At 40.9% G+C, this 15,188-nt stretch overlaps 2 protein-coding genes across 3 annotated transcripts; one reads left to right on the top strand and one right to left on the bottom strand.

The window, feature by feature from the left end:
• The first annotated feature begins 1,099 nt into the window (after positions 1–1,099).
• Positions 1,100–8,349, top strand: LOC137965045 (protein SMAX1-LIKE 7-like). Its single transcript, XM_068811442.1, has 3 exons — positions 1,100–2,258; positions 5,807–6,056; positions 6,196–8,349. Exons 1-3 carry the CDS (start codon positions 1,174–1,176, stop codon positions 8,101–8,103), a joined length of 3,243 nt encoding a protein of 1,080 aa, XP_068667543.1. The 5' UTR covers positions 1,100–1,173; the 3' UTR covers positions 8,104–8,349.
• Positions 8,111–13,526, bottom strand: LOC137965046 (uncharacterized). 2 transcript variants are annotated; one of them, XM_068811444.1, is made up of 5 exons: positions 13,467–13,526; positions 12,869–13,302; positions 12,278–12,693; positions 11,904–11,991; positions 9,551–9,721 (listed from the first exon to the last, which is right to left on the bottom strand). In XM_068811444.1, the coding sequence occupies exons 2-5, from the start codon at positions 13,031–13,033 to the stop codon at positions 9,620–9,622; spliced, it is 771 nt and encodes a 256-aa protein (XP_068667545.1). In that variant the 5' UTR covers positions 13,034–13,302; positions 13,467–13,526; the 3' UTR covers positions 9,551–9,619. The 2 variants fall into 2 exon arrangements, with proteins under 2 accessions (XP_068667544.1, XP_068667545.1); XM_068811443.1 differs by lacking the exons at positions 9,551–9,721; positions 11,904–11,991 and adding an exon at positions 8,111–9,088 and having other exon boundaries at positions 13,467–13,503.
• Between the last annotated feature and the right edge of the window lie 1,662 nt (positions 13,527–15,188).

Here is a 15,188-nt window from a genome sequence, read left to right on the forward strand (position 1 = left end):
CAGAACTCAGAAAGTTGAAGAAGTAAAATCATTATTCAATTAATGAATCATCAAATTCAACTCTGTGTTTTTTAAAAGCTTTCTACCACTAACAAAAAAAATTTCTCGATTCCGATTTTTTCATGAAAACAGAGTTGATCGAATAAGATCATTATAAAATGATTTCAAATAAAATAAGGAGGATCGGAAGAGACGATAAATTATTGTTGATAATACATCTTTCTTACCTGCAAATAGTAACGGCGATGAGTTGAGGAAGACGAGAAGATCCGGATAGCTTTTTGGTGATGGAATATAATATTCTCTCCGTCCGAAAGGAGAGGAAAGGAAGGGGAAAAATAAAAAAGAAAGCCGTGGAAGGACCCCTCTCCTCCTTTCTAACCCTTTTTCCCTGACCTGCACGCGATCTTTACGGCTCCATTTGGACTTTTGACGATGTTGACTCGGCCCCACTTCGCTTAAGTGGCTACCATCACTGATTGACACGTGTGATCGGAATAATCGTGTGGCTGTCGACACGGGTGCTTACTGCGTGACGTGGTTCCGAAAACGATTATAAAAAACATCTGAAATTCATTATATATGCTAATTATTTATAACACTAAAAATATATATATTTTACTTATAATAGTTCGAAACTAAAAATACAGGCCTTCAAAGGGTTTTTCAGTGGGCTTTTGATGACTAGACAGTGACCCCTGACTCTACGGGAGCGACGTGATCGTAGCCGTCGACTCTTAAGGGGTGACAGGGACCCGCTACGAACCAACGGATTCAGGTGGTGCTACAGGGTCGAGATTGGTCAGACGCGGCGTACGAAAGAATTTCACGCTCCGGCGCGTGTCCTCCTATCTCTTTCGCACTCCGGTGCGGGTCGGCCCTTGTGAACCCCCAAAGAGCAAAACGAATGGTAGCGGAAAGTTTAGTGAGAGAGAGCGAGATAAGAATGCAGGAAAAAAACGACAAGAATATGTGCATTCGCTAAAATGGGGTCCACGCTTGCCACGTCATCACACTTTCGCCCTCCTCTTTCCTCGTCCTTCTTAATAAATAATCAAAAGCGGAATGTTGTTTATTCTTACTGCATTTTTTTATTATCTTCAGGCGTCAGGAGGAGAGAGAGAGACAGCGAGGGCCGCTTTGAGCAAAAACCTATTTAATGCTCGCCGGGAAATGCCGACGCCGGTGAGCGCCGCTCGCCAATGTCTCACTCCGGATGCCGCTAGGGCTCTCGACGACGCCGTCGCCGTAGCTCGCCGCCGAGCCCATTCTCAGACCACCTCTCTCCATGCCGTTTCTGCTTTCTTCGCTCTTCCCTCTTCGCTCCTTCGGGAGGCCTGCTCCCGAGCCCGCAGCTCTGCTTACTCCCCACGCCTACAGCTACGAGCGCTCGATCTCTACTTTAGTGTTGCGCTCGACCGTCTGCCTTCCTCCCAAACCCTAGATGAGCCGCCCATATCCAACTCTCTCATGGCTGCCATTAAGCGATCGCAGGCCAATCAACGCCGGAACCCTGACACGTTCAACAACCAGCATTCCTTTCAGCAGCAGGCAAACCAATCTCCGACCTCTTCCATTTTGTTGATTAAGGTCGAGCTTAGACAGATGGTTCTGTCCATTCTCGACGACCCTGTCGTCAGCCGTGTCTTTGGAGAAGCTGGATTTCGAAGTACGGATATTAAGCTGGCGATTATTCGCCCGCCTGGACCGCGCTTCCCCCCTCTCTTTCTATGTAACTTTGCCGAAACACAGCCCGACGTCTCCGACTTCGACGAGAACTGCCGGCGGATTGGCGAGGTTCTGACGAAAAACAGGAACAAGAATCCGTTTCTTATTGGTGTTTCGTCTCGAGAGGCAGTTCGAAATTTTCAATGTTACGTTGAGAGAGGTGGAACCGAACACCAGGTCCTGAGAGAACTCGCTGGGTTGACGTTTGTTTCTGTTGAGAAGGAAGTGATGGAGGGATCGCTGAGATCGAGGTCTGAAGAGCTGGGTCCCTTGGCCTGGTCTGGCGTTGTTATTGACGTCGGAGATCTGAAGAACTTCCGCAACGATGGTTTGGTGGTGACCGAACTTTCCAGGTTGCTGGAACTTCACCACGAGCGGCGGCTGTGGTTGATTGGCTCTGCATCGAATTATGAAACGTACATGAAGTTTCTCTCTCTGCATCCTACCTTGGAGAAGGATTGGGATCTCCAGCTTCTTCCCATAACTTCGATCAGCTCTGGTCTAGGAAGGTTGCATCCTCGGCCCCACAGGTGTGTTTCATCTAGATTTGCCTTCTCTTCCTTAAATCGGTGCATTACTCTTATTGGTAGGTTCTGCTTTCATCACGTCTTTGTAGATCATTTAGTTGTTACTTTTAATGTTTAATTGAACTTAGTCAAAATTTTCTCTTGTTCACGTGTTCGCACAATAATTTACATCGGCAATTGTGGAATAAGTTTGAATTGAACTGGTCGACTAGGCTGTTCTGTTCCGAGTCCGACATACTTTTTTCTTTTTTACCTTTTTGAAATGCCATGAAATAGAACACTCGTATGTTTTTAGTAGTGGGTCTCCATGTGCGTGGTTGTGCAGTTGCTCTCTGTATTTGAATTCGTTAAGTTGTTTCCAAGGTGCTAAATGCCTCACGCTTGAGGAAATAAGTTTTGGAAGATAAAAATGGTTCATAAGAAAGTCAGCGAAGTCCTATTTTTAGACTGGCAGCAGTCTTTAAGTTCAGGCTACATGCCTTTCATGCCAACTAAATTTTATTTATAATTACTAACTTGTTGTAATTTGAGTACAATGAGTCTATATTTATAATAGAGGAAACAAGTAGAATGAGATTATAAATATACTATCCTTGTCTCAGTTACAAACATTAAAAGATAAGTTGTAGAACAATTAAACAACTGAACATAAATAGAATAACATAAATAAAACACCTGTAATTGAGACTCTTCGTGAGACAACCTTCCATGAGATTCGTCTTAGACTTTACCATATTAATGTTTACTCTATGAGACTTCTTTCTGTGAGAGGAGTCATGTAAGACTCTCCCATACCTGCTCTTCAAGACTCCCTAGGGTTATACTTTAAGTATTTTGTTTGAATGGTAACTGGCTCAATGTTATGCAAACAGCTAGTATGATTTGATAATAAACCATTTGATAACAACAGTTTCCATCTATGAGCCAGAACATTTGTCAGCCGTTGCAAAAAAAGTTTGAGTTTGATATTTTCCTGTGTCATAGTGAGTGGCATCTGACAAGGGCAATTTAAGCAAAATTTCAGCTTGCCGAGCATTGGTTCAGTTATCTACTCAAAGCAGGGGTTGGTGTCTTGGATTTCCAAGATGTCTTGCCCAGTGTAAATCCGAGATGTCTCAGGCATATACGTGGATTACACGAGACATCCAGTCATTTTATATGGGGGAATAATGTGTCTCCCCCTGAAAATCCGAGACACCTTACCTGATACTTTAAATGTAGTCTTTGTCTTGCCTGAAAATCCTTGTCTGGGTTGGCAAGATTCCAAATTCTGAGTCAATGTAATTGTTTCACTCTCTGTTTCAGGCTTGTACTCTTTTAAAATGATGATAATTTGAAGTTAGATGTAGTTTCATACTATGAAGTTGAGTGATGGTGTCATGTTAGGATCTGAGGACTGGGAAAGGTGACTAAAACAAAATCTGTTCGAATTCAACTGAGATTGTCTGAGGACTTCATTGATCAGACAGAGTTGACAAAAAGAGATAAAAGGAAGGACTTTTGAATAGCTGCCTGGAAGCATCAATTAAGACCGTGAAGGGGTCATTTGAAAGGAAAAGGTGAAGAGAAATGTCTAGGTCAAATGAAGAGAGGTCTTTAGGATACCATAAAGTCCGTTATGAAATGAGTAGCATGATTACTAAAACTAGTTGCTAGCCTCCTCTACAGACATTACAGTATTGGAGGATTATATTGGGAAATATTAGCAGCAATCAGATTGTTAAGAAGCCCCTATATGGACATCCATATGGTAGGTCATATATGTTAATTGTCTCCATATTTTCCTCTACAAAAAATTATGGGTATTTCTAGCGAGTATGGTTTCAGTAGCTCCAAATTCTGATTCTAAGAATGTGTTTGGGAGTGTGATTCCAAAAGATGAAAACAGGTGCTTGATTGAAGCTTGATTATGAGCAAGGGCTTATGGATAGGGAGTTGAACTACTGACCAGCCATTTTAAAATCCCTTTATGATTGAATGATTACTAGATCTTTTTGTTTAATTGTAAGAAAAATATATTTATCTAATTGGTTCCTGACATGGTTGAGATTCTTTTGGATCATGGGAAAATGTTTTTGGAGCTTGTTTGGTATTTAGTTCATCAAAGGTCAATTTGTTTTTTATGGTAAGTTGGGAGTGGCAGGTTGGCTGTTGTACAACTATAAGAATCCAATTTACCACATGAATCTAATCTTATCAATTTGTTTTGATCTCAATCTCTACATTGAACTATTAAGGATTTCTGTGATCGCTAATTGACATCCATATGATTTGTGAACCATGTCATGGAATTTGCTTCCTTCGAAAGTTTATCCGTTGAGTGTGGTTCCTTTCTGGGTTTCTCTCTAGATTTCATTCAGTTCTTTTTATGGGTTATTTTTTGAAACGTCATGTGCAAACAAGTTAAAATGTACTGGAATTGGGACTAGAACTTGGAGTCCTTTTTGGAGCATCAAGTCTTCTGACCTCTTGTTCTTGCCTTGGACTTCATCTTTTATGGATGCGTTATATTCTCCGTATATATTTCATATGCTTACATAGAAAGAATTTCGCGTTAATCTAAACTCTGTTATTTGTCATGTTGCACATACTTCCATAGCTTACTCATGTAGCTTCATCAATTAAATAAAAAAGTAGTACTCTACACTGAAAATCTCTGGTAAGCATCTTCTTCTGAAGACAATGGACATTATAAATGCTTTCTCAGCACCGGTGGGTCATGAACTTTACCCTTAATAAAGTGACTCAACCAAGGAGAGAATCAGGTTTTTTAGGTTGTTTAAAGGTTAAGATTTGGCCCCAGTTAAAAACTCAAGTTGATTTATAGATTTGGCCCAGGTCGTCTTTGTATTTGTTGCTTCTAACTTGTCCATGAAATACCTCCTTTTGAGCAAATTATTTCTTCATTGCCGACTTCTTCTAGTTTTTTATACTTATCTTTTCTTTGTGTCAATCACAGTATTGTGTAACTCTTGCTTACTTCTTACTAAATTCATCATGGAATCTGAGATTTTTTGCAGCACCGAGTCCTATTCAGAACTGAGAACATGTGCAGGAATGGGTCGATCCTTTACAATTCATTAAGCTAATTATAAATGGCATATACAAAGTGGATGTAAAAAATGCTAAAATTTGGCTTATATTTTTTAGATACTCTTATATTGTTAAATGGTCATTATCGCTATTCTAACAAATATGCATCGAGTTATACCCTACTTATGGAAATGACTACCCTCTGCTTCTAATGCCTTGATTGGTCTATGGTGTTTTCAAGAGTAATTGTTTTGAAATGAATGAAGTGACTTTCTAAGATGATAAATAAGGCAGAGCTTATTAGGATATGCGTTAATTTCAATGTTATCTCAACAAAACAAAAGTCTTGTTTGGGGTTTACTGGAGATGCATTTAGAGCAATGAAATCCTCTTGATTGTGCTGCTTACTTGGTTTTGCCTCATGATATGCCAATTTCTTTCTAACGTGTACATGTTTTGCATTAGCTTCTGACTTCTTGTGTGTATCTGACAGTTCCCTACTCATGATGTCCTTACAGCTTAATGGAGTCATTTGTGCCATTTGGTGGGTTTTTCTCAACGGTATCAGATCTAAGGAGTCCTATGAGCAGTTCGTATCAAGCCTTATCAATCCCTTGTCGTATATGTGATGCAAAGTATCAGCAAGAAGTTGGAGCGATTATGAAGAGGTCCATGCTTTCTGGCGAGGATCAGCCGCATGCAAGTTTGCCTACCTTGCTTCAGAGGGCTGCTTTGGGTAGAGGCAGCAGTGGATGTGACCTTGCTCAGGTGTGTATTTTTGTTGGATTCTCTTATGTTACTTGATATTGCATCCTTTTGGTGAATCAACGTGTTGAATGTTGTAGTTGGAGTGTGAACATAATATATTAGTCTCCATGTAAAATTGCATTCCTTCTCTTCAGTGCAGGCCAAAGATGATGGGGCAGTGCTCTATGCTAAGGTTATGGGTCTGCAGAAGAAATGGAGCGATATTTGCCTACGTATTCACCGAAGCTATCAAATACTTGGAACTGATTGTCACAAGGTCAGAGCCCAATGTCTTCCTGGTGTTGTTAGCTTGCCAGGTATAGCGGATAAAAAAGAGCCATCTGATTCTCACTGTAGCTGGAGTAAAAGTACATCTCCAAAACACGGTAGTGGCAAAAATGAATTCCCCATCTTGACAGATAAGCGGAAGGTTTCAGTATCATGCCAGGACATGCTAGTTCCTGTGGTTTCTGAGTCTAAAAATGAAAACTTACCGTCCAGACCAAATGCAAGACTTTCAAAGAGTGAAGAGCTTCAAAAGGATCATTTACGATATGAGCTATATACTTTGTCAGATACAGGTGTTGTATATCGGCAGGCATCTCTATCCTCTGTGACATCTATAACCACTGATTTGATGTTAGGAACAAATTATGTTCCTGAAAAAGAACAGAAGAAAGACTTTGAAATTTGTGAGGAACAGTCAGAAGAGTTTACAGGTTGGCCACCGGTTGAGGTCCACTCAAATAGTTTAGTGAAAAATACATGTAAGGGTGTTACTGCTGCTTGTGACCTACAAGGTCTGGATACTTCTGATACTACTAAAAAGTTTGATTCAAGGGATTTCAAGTCTCTATGGAGAACTCTAACTGAAAAACTTGGCCGGCAAGAAGCAGCCATATGTGCTATTAGCCAAACTATAGCCAATTGCAGAGCAGGGAATGAGAGGCGTCGTGGTGCAAGCTTGAAGGGGGATATATGGCTGAGTTTTATGGGGCCTGATAGGGTTGGGCAAAAGAAAATTGCCATGGCTCTTGCAGAGTTGGTGTTTGGTAGTAAGGAAAAGTTTATTAGTGTTGATCTTAGTGCTCAAGATTGTGATGCCCCTTGCCACTCTATCGTTGACCTTGGACCAAAAATAAGTGGGTATGATTCAAGAGGGAAGACTCTTGTTGATTATATTGCAGGTGAAATAAGCAAAAGGCCCTTATCAGTTGTCTTCCTTGAAAATGTAGATAAGGCTGATTGTATGCTCCAAAATAGCTTATCTCAAGCGGTCAAGACAGGAAAATTTCCAAACACTCATGGGAGGGAAATTGGGATTAACAACACAATATTTATTACTACTGTGAGAAGGCTAAGGAGTAAAACTGTCTTATGTGGAAAAGATTATGCTAAGTTCTCTGAGCAAAGGGTCTTGGCTGCCCAAGGCTGGGATATGCAGATTCTGATTGATTGCTCCTCAGAGCGCATAGCCAAAGGTGGCTGCAATGTTGTAGTTAACTCCCGTGATGCATCCCTGGACAGAACAAGCTCTTCAGGTCATGTATCAGTGAGTAAGCGGAAACTAGAAGAGTTTATTAAGGGTCAGAAGACATCACATCTGTCTCTGGATTTAAATCTGTCAATTGAAGAGATGGAGGCAAAAGATATCAACGTTACAGATGAAGAGAGTGACTCTTTGTCAGAAAATTCAGAGGCTTGGCTTGAAGAGTTGTTTGATTTGGTGGATGAAACAGTTGAATTTAAGCCATTTGATTTTGATGCTCTGGCTGAAAATATACTAAAAAAAATCAAGAAAGTTTTTGAAGCATCAATGAAGTCCAAAGGTTTGTTGGAGATAGATTTGAAAAGCATGGAACAGATACTTGCTGCTGCATGGGTATCTGATGGGATGAGAGATGTTGAGGTTTGGATTGACAAGGTTCTAGGAAAGAGTTTCATGGAAGCCTCAGAAAGATGTAAGAGCCGGTCAACTCCTGTATTGAAGTTAGTTACTTGTGAGGAAGGTTACATGGAAGAGCAAGCGCCAGGAGTTTGCCTTCCATTCAGAATTACTTTGGATTGACATGTAATTTGCTTGTATTTTTTTTTTTTTTTTTTGTGGCAGTTGCATGTAATTATTCGATGTGTACAATGTAGTTCATAGTATGTGTAAGTCTTAGTTGATTAGTTAATATCCTGCTAACCCCCTCTGTAAATTTTTATCATGGGTTTTATCAGGTTGTGGCTGTCATTTGGTTCTATGTAAGAGGATGTATCAAATTGTTCTAGCTCTTGGCTGTCAATTCTGTGGAATTTGACCCCATTATAAGCCTAACTGTATTGTACATTCATCTGTAGCCAATATCACATTTTGCAATTACTTGTGGTTGGTGTTTCATTGATGGTTTTTTGCTTTCATTGCATGGATTCGACTGAATACCTATCAAATGGCAAAATTGAATCCCGCACAACATCCTCAGAAAAAAAACCGATTACATTTTAAATATCACTCTACAACCCGTATCAATTTGACGTAATGCTAAAGATGAAGTAGAGCTAATTGCAAATGTAAATTTCATGAGAAATGCCAAAACTTACAGAAGGCATTAGACTGCAGAACAATCATTCAGGAAGATGTTAACAACCTCTTGATGCCTGTCTTCTGCTCTGCTGTTAGCCTGGTGGGGAATTTAATGTTGAACTTGATTGTCAGATTGCCTTTCTTGGTTGGCTCCTTTGGAATTGGCATTCCCTCACCTTTAACTACTTCTTCATGCGATGGACTAATAATGTTGTTGACTGGGATGGTCAGGTTTCGACCATCTAGGGTAGTTACCTGTACAGTATACCCTGAGAGCGCTTCAACAAGGGAGATCTTTTGGGTCATGATGAGATCGTTCCCATCTCTTTTGAAGACACTATGTGGCTTTTCATCAATTATAAACACAAGGTCTGAAGGTATCAAGTTCCTTTGCTCATTTCCCTTCTCTGGGAATGTGATTTTTGTGCCCTTCTTCCAGCCTGGCTTGATCTCGATTGTCAAGATTTCCTCCACATTTGTCGGTCTCCTGACAATGAACAAAGAAATTACCAGGAAGAGTTGATTACAATACCCACAATAAAAGGGTTAGAAATAAAACTACTATTAAGTTCATGACAACAGAGAAGGCTGATGTTATTACACCGTTCTCGAACAGAAATATCATATAGCATCTTCTTCATCACACTTTGTCAAGTTCAGGCATAAACTTATATGGAACCAAAGAAAAGCATGGTCACCCTAAAAAGAAAAAAATTGCTTTTGTGAACATGCTGGAATCGACTAGCATAATAATATGCCTGAAGAAGACAAAACCTCAGGGTACTAACCAAAGAACTACTACAGTGCACAATGTGTCACGCAACATAAAATTAATGAACAAATCCGATACAAGTAAATCCTGCAAAAATTATGACAGAAACCTGTGGAATTTTATAAGGCTTTAATAAATCACATATGAATGCCAAAGAAGGATTAACAAAGAAAAAGATTTAGAAAAATCAAACTTCTTATCAACTTCACTTCTCGATAAACATTTTGACAGTACATGTGACTGTTCCTAATGAGATGCACTTGTACTTTCGCCCAGGCCCCCTTCATTCCTCATTGATAACCGAGACATCATGAGCATTGCCAAGGAATCCGTTGTTAAGTATTGGCACTGCCATCATTATGTGAGTGAAATCAGACAGTGAACCCATCAGTTCCAAAACACTGAAATAAAATGCCACAAGCTGGGTGTAGAAAGTTTAGGAATAGAAAATTTAAAAAAATTTCTTGAAGACAATAACTTCGACCATAACAGTATCTTTAGATCCAACCCCTATATGGGTATCACAAAAGGCTTCCACCACAATGTGATCAGATTTTGATATTTTTTCACCCGTACAGAAGCATAATGGTCTATAAGAACTCCATAAGAAGCCTCCTCCAACTAACCTCAACATAATAATTTCTGATGATCCCACCTCAGTTCTGGAAGAATGAATATGCTAAGGGACTCTTATGCTAGTACGCTTTCATTAATAGACACAGGAAACACCTTCACTAGGCTTCCTTAGATTTCTTTCCAGCTACTTCAAGAAATATACTCATTTTGAGCTATACAGATGTCACTTGATGATTTGGCTCTCAAAATGTCTTTCATTTTTCTTCACAAATTTGAATGGTCCCAAAAGGTTAACCACATATTACACCTAGTCACCTGCTTCCTTGAACAATTGTCACTTTTGACTTATTTTACAAGAAACTCAGCAAGTTTATGGAGTATGTACACACACACACACACACACACACATATATATATATATATAGTGTACATAGAATTATCATTTGATTCCTAAAAGTGATCCACCAGATCTCCTTTAAGAAGGGATCAGATATCTCCTCCAAAAAATTGGAGATTTCTGTACTCCATGTGCTTTCGATTTCTTTTTATTTTTAGGACAATGTAAGATGATCAGCCTCAAATGGCTGAATCTTTAGATAAGCAGGGAGGCAACCTCTATCCACATGAAATTAGCAATTACAGCACCTATAACCAATAATGTGTATTCCATGAAAAGGTTAATCACATGCCTCTTTTCTGACAAGGCTACAGCTAAATTAGGCCACTGGTTCAAATTAAAAATAAAAAAATAAAAAGAAAAGGAAAAGGCCACCAGTTTTGGTAGAAGAGCCAATCACAGCTGCTGGTAAACAAGAAATTAGTAGGTAAAAAACCCTTTCACTATTTACAACCATAACAATTATCAACAAGAATTTCAAGACAGTGCAGCAAAATGTTGGCACCATCACCTCCGGACAATAACCAATGAGCAGGGCACTAACAAGTGATTGACCAACCCTTCTACTGCACTAATACATTGAGCACCATTTTAAAAATAGAAACACCTATAGAATTAAAATGGTATTCAACCATATAGTGTTATGGTCCTGGGGTTAAGTACTTATGTTTTCCGTTCCTAACAGGCCTGTCTATTAGGTAGTATTGGCTAGGTGCTTAACATTTGGTATTAGAGCAGGCGCTACGTCCCGCGTTCGAGTCCCCGTGTGCGTAGGAGGACCGCACGCCCTTGGCGTTGGGTCGTAAGGGATTATGGGATCTTGACCCGGTTCTCGTTGCTGTGTTATTGCCGCCGTGGTCGTCGGCTCGGGCGGGCAGGGTGTATTGTCATGGTCCTGGGCTAAGTACCTATGTCTTCCGCTCCTAACAGGCCGGTCTTTTAGGTAGTATTGGCTAGGTGCTTAACATTTAGTATCAAAGTTGGCACTACGTCCCGAGTTTGACTCCTGTGCAGGGCATCTGTGTGTGTTAATCCCGAGCGTCCCGATAGCTGCGTGTGATTAATCCCGGCCGGCGATTGTGTGTGTTAATCCCGGCCGCCGTGGTTGTTGGCTCGTGAAGGTGGGTGTACTGTTATGGTCCTGGGGTTAAGTACCTATGCCTTCCGCTCCTAACAGGCCGGTCTTTTGGGTAGTATTGGCTAGGTGTTTAACATATACCCACTCAACACACTATCATACAAGATATATAAATAGATTAAACTACCATGTTCCTCATCGGAAGCTATTCACTCTCGAACAACATTTTTGAACCTTCATTAGTAGAACATTAACTCGTATAACATCCTTATCTTTCAGGATGAATTCTCAAATATATGTAAACTAATCATCCACCATTGTATCAAAAACCTAAAATTCTGACCTAAAGTGATAATCACAATCTAGTAATGCTGCTGCTTCCAATTGGGGAAAGAACTCAAAAGGGTTAAAATAATTGTGTCATGGACGCAGGTATGCAGGACCTTGTAGCAAGACAAATGATGCAGGTTGAAGTATACCTGCAAAATTAAAGCATGCCACAACCATCCTGTAATTGTTTTTCTTCCTGACTCATTGTCACTAACCATGGGTCTGGCACAAGGAATGCTGACAATCCGTAGAAAGAAAAGATCATAAGTCAATTGCACTCAGCTAAATGCAAGAAAAAAATTCTAATGCATGGGAAAACAGATTAAAAGGAGACAAATAGATGTGTGTAATATTAGACTAGCTCTTCACTGAAGTTTCTTTTCAGCTTCGTAACTTCAAATGGATAGCAGACAATATATTAATAAATTCTAGATTTTCCTAATACAAGCCCTACCCATTCAAGTCAGAGCTTAATTCCAGTAAGGCACCTCATAAACATGCTAAGGAAAAGAAAAAAGCTCACCCACTAGAATCGAAGACATCCCGGGAAATTTTCATCTTTTTAGTGGTGCCCTTGTACAAATCCTCTAAACTACATGGAAGATTCCGCTCAATGGGGGCACCCTTGCGCGGTGCATTGGCTGATGCCTCCGCCCCACCACCTCCTCCGAAGGAGGCGAAAATATCCTCTCCAAATACTCCCCGTGGGAATCTGGCACTGCCATGAGCACCGCCCATATCGCCCATCCTGCCGAATGGGGTGGAGAAACCAAAAAACTCTGAGAAAATATCATCAGCGCTCCTCGGATTGAATTTGAACATATTAGGTATACCACCGAAGGGGCCGGCAGAGGTAGATCCCGGTGGTGGCACCTGTCCTTTGAGGCCTTCTTCCCCAAACTGATCATAGACTGCCCGTTTCTGGGGGTCGCTGAGAACCTTAAAAATAAGATCTTTTAGAAATGTTAGCAACAGGATAGCGGATATTATGTAAATAACTTCAAACGATTGCTTCCCAAATGGAAGAAAAAACGATGACTTTCAGTTACCAACACAACAATGTCCATGGTGGCACAACATAGTAGCACAAGAAGGAGATGGAATAAGTGCGTACATCGTATGCTTCAGAGATTTGCTTGAATTTGGCCTCAGATTCCTTCTTGTTATTGGGATTCTTGTCAGGATGCCATTTCATGGCGAGCTTCCGATAAGCTTTCTTCAAATCATTCTCTCTTGCGTTTCGATCAACCTGAAGGATTTTGTAATAATCCAACCCCATCTTTCTTTTGCCTCCGTAGTCTCTCCTTTTCTGCAGTCAGTGTAACACGAGGAGGCGATGGTTTCGTTCTGTTGGTCCGTTATGAACGAAGGATCAGAAGCATACCATGTTCGCAACGTTTTCCTGTTTCTCTCCTGTAAAACTATTATGGTCCTAGTCGGATCGAGTAACTCGGCGTGGTATTTGAGAATCCAGCACCAGCACGGTATGTGAGTTGTTGGCTCGTTAAGGAAAAAGAAAAATCCTGTCTTTGTGTCTTTGTGTTGATCCTGGATCGAAGGAAAATAGTTCTCTTTATTAGGCTAATCTGCTGTTTTAGGGTAAGAAAAAAGACTCCTCCTTTGATCACAGATGTGAGGGTTTGGAACCTGTGATAGGGCTGGAAAACTCCTATCATGTATAACTTTTGGATCACGTATTAGAGGATCCTTACCTTTTCTTGTTGGTCTTGATGCTTCAATTCCTTGCATAGTATTGCTCGTGATAAGAGGATATAGAATCCTCACTTCTTGCTCGGAAAGGAGGGTAAGATCCCTCTCTTGCTGCTAATGATGAAAAAAGAAGTTGAAACCTCTCTTTGAACAAGGAAAAGGGACAACAACTCCCCTCTCTTCCTCAGTATAGATCAATAGATAATAGTAATCAAAGATGAGAGAAAAATATTCAGACGCTAAGGGAATCTGGACCTAGAGCTTATCAAGGAGAACTCCAAACCTTGTTTACCTAATTCAATGCTTCCCTTTTCTCATTTTTTTGCCCCCTAAGTAAGCTTGACGTCCCCCCTAGTTTTAGGGTTAAATATTATAATTCTGCCCCTATGGCAATTTAACTTAAATAATGAATGAAAAATGAATTTAAAACAATGTGGAAAGAAAACTATTAACTCTGTAACTCAGTGCGCCTCCATTGCATAACTCGGTTAGCTATTGAGTCCACAACATTTGCCTCCCCTTGGAGAAAGAGTTTGTCCTCAAACTCGTAAGCTGGGTAGACCTGTTTGAAGATGTCCAACAGCTCCCATGTAGCTGCTTCAGGTTCTGTAGCTGTCCACTGGACTAGAATCTCCGACTGGTCATTGACCAAACGGGCGTGTAACACCGTGACTTGTGTAAGAATAACGTGTCCGTCGTCCACTAGAGGAAGGAACGGAGTGGATGTAGGCGATGACCCCGTATATGGTTTTAGGAGGGAGACATGAAACACATCATATAGCTTGGCCGTGGTTGGCAGTTGTAGTTGATAGGCTACCGGCCCCACACGTCGAATAATGGAGAAAGGCCCAAAATGCTTGGGGGAGAGCTTATGGCGTGGTGGTCCCGCAAGGGACTACTGGCGGTATGGTTCTAGGCGTAACCAAACATAGTCCCCTACCTCGTACGAGACGTCTCGGTGTCCCTTTTCGTAGCCATCTTTCATGCGAACCTGAGCTTGTCGTAGGCGTTCTACAATATTCTGTAACACCTGGTCGCGATCCACGAGTGCCTGATCAATGGCGTCCACGCGGTTGGACCCTGGAGTATCAGAGGGAAGACTAGGGGGATCCCGACCATAAAGAACCCTGAAAGGAGTGGATTGCAAGGTAGAGTGAAACGAAGTGTTGTAACAATATTCAGCCCACGGAAGCCATTGAACCCATTGCTTTGGACGATCGCCCACAAGGCACCGTAGATACATTTCGATTGTGCGGTTAACCACCTCAGTTTGACCATCTATCTGAGGATGGTATGCAAAGGAGAATTTCAATTTCGTGCTGCTCAGACGAAAAAGTTCCCGCCAGAAAGTGCTGGTGAATACTGCGTCCCGATCACTGATAATAGATTCTGGAATACCATGTAATTGAAGAATATGCTCAAGGAAAGTTTGTGCTACCCGTGATGTTGTATATGGATGAGCCATAAGAATAAAATGAGCATACTTGGAGAATCGATCGACAACCACAAATAGTACTGATTTTTCGGCTAACTGTGGAAGACCCTCAACAAAGTCCATCGAAATATCGGCCCATACCTGTGTAGGGAGAGCGAGAAGTTGTAGAAGACCTGCTGGACTTAAGTGGTCGGCTTTGTTGCGTTGACATACCTGACATGTTGAGACATATGTCGCAATGGAGGTCTTCATGGCTTGCCAATAAAAATTTGCTCGAATACGTTGCAAA

Source organism: Aristolochia californica, unplaced genomic scaffold (genome assembly GCF_029961685.1).
Source record: "Aristolochia californica isolate CCGP_79_NKW_82.1479 unplaced genomic scaffold, dmAriCali1.0.hap1 SCAF_5, whole genome shotgun sequence".
Classification (NCBI taxonomy): domain Eukaryota; kingdom Viridiplantae; phylum Streptophyta; class Magnoliopsida; order Piperales; family Aristolochiaceae; genus Aristolochia; species Aristolochia californica.

Bases quoted from the DNA above. Each gene is read 5' to 3' on its own strand.
- LOC137965046 (XM_068811443.1), bottom strand. From the start codon at position 13,033: ATGGGGTTGGATTATTACAAAATCCTTCAGGTTGATCGAAACGCAAGA. The intron at 12,694-12,868 runs GTACGCACTTAT...CTTATTTTTAAG, and splicing joins AAATCTCTGAAGCATACGAT to GTTCTCAGCGACCCCCAGAA. The intron at 9,089-12,277 runs GTGAGCTTTTTT...GTTCATTGTCAG, and splicing joins GATGTCTTCGATTCTAGTGG to GAGACCGACAAATGTGGAGG.
- LOC137965045 (XM_068811442.1), top strand. From the start codon at position 1,174: ATGCCGACGCCGGTGAGCGCCGCTCGCCAATGTCTCACTCCGGATGCC. The intron at 2,259-5,806 runs GTGTGTTTCATC...ATGTCCTTACAG, and splicing joins TTGCATCCTCGGCCCCACAG to CTTAATGGAGTCATTTGTGC. The intron at 6,057-6,195 runs GTGTGTATTTTT...TCTTCAGTGCAG, and splicing joins GTGGATGTGACCTTGCTCAG to GCCAAAGATGATGGGGCAGT.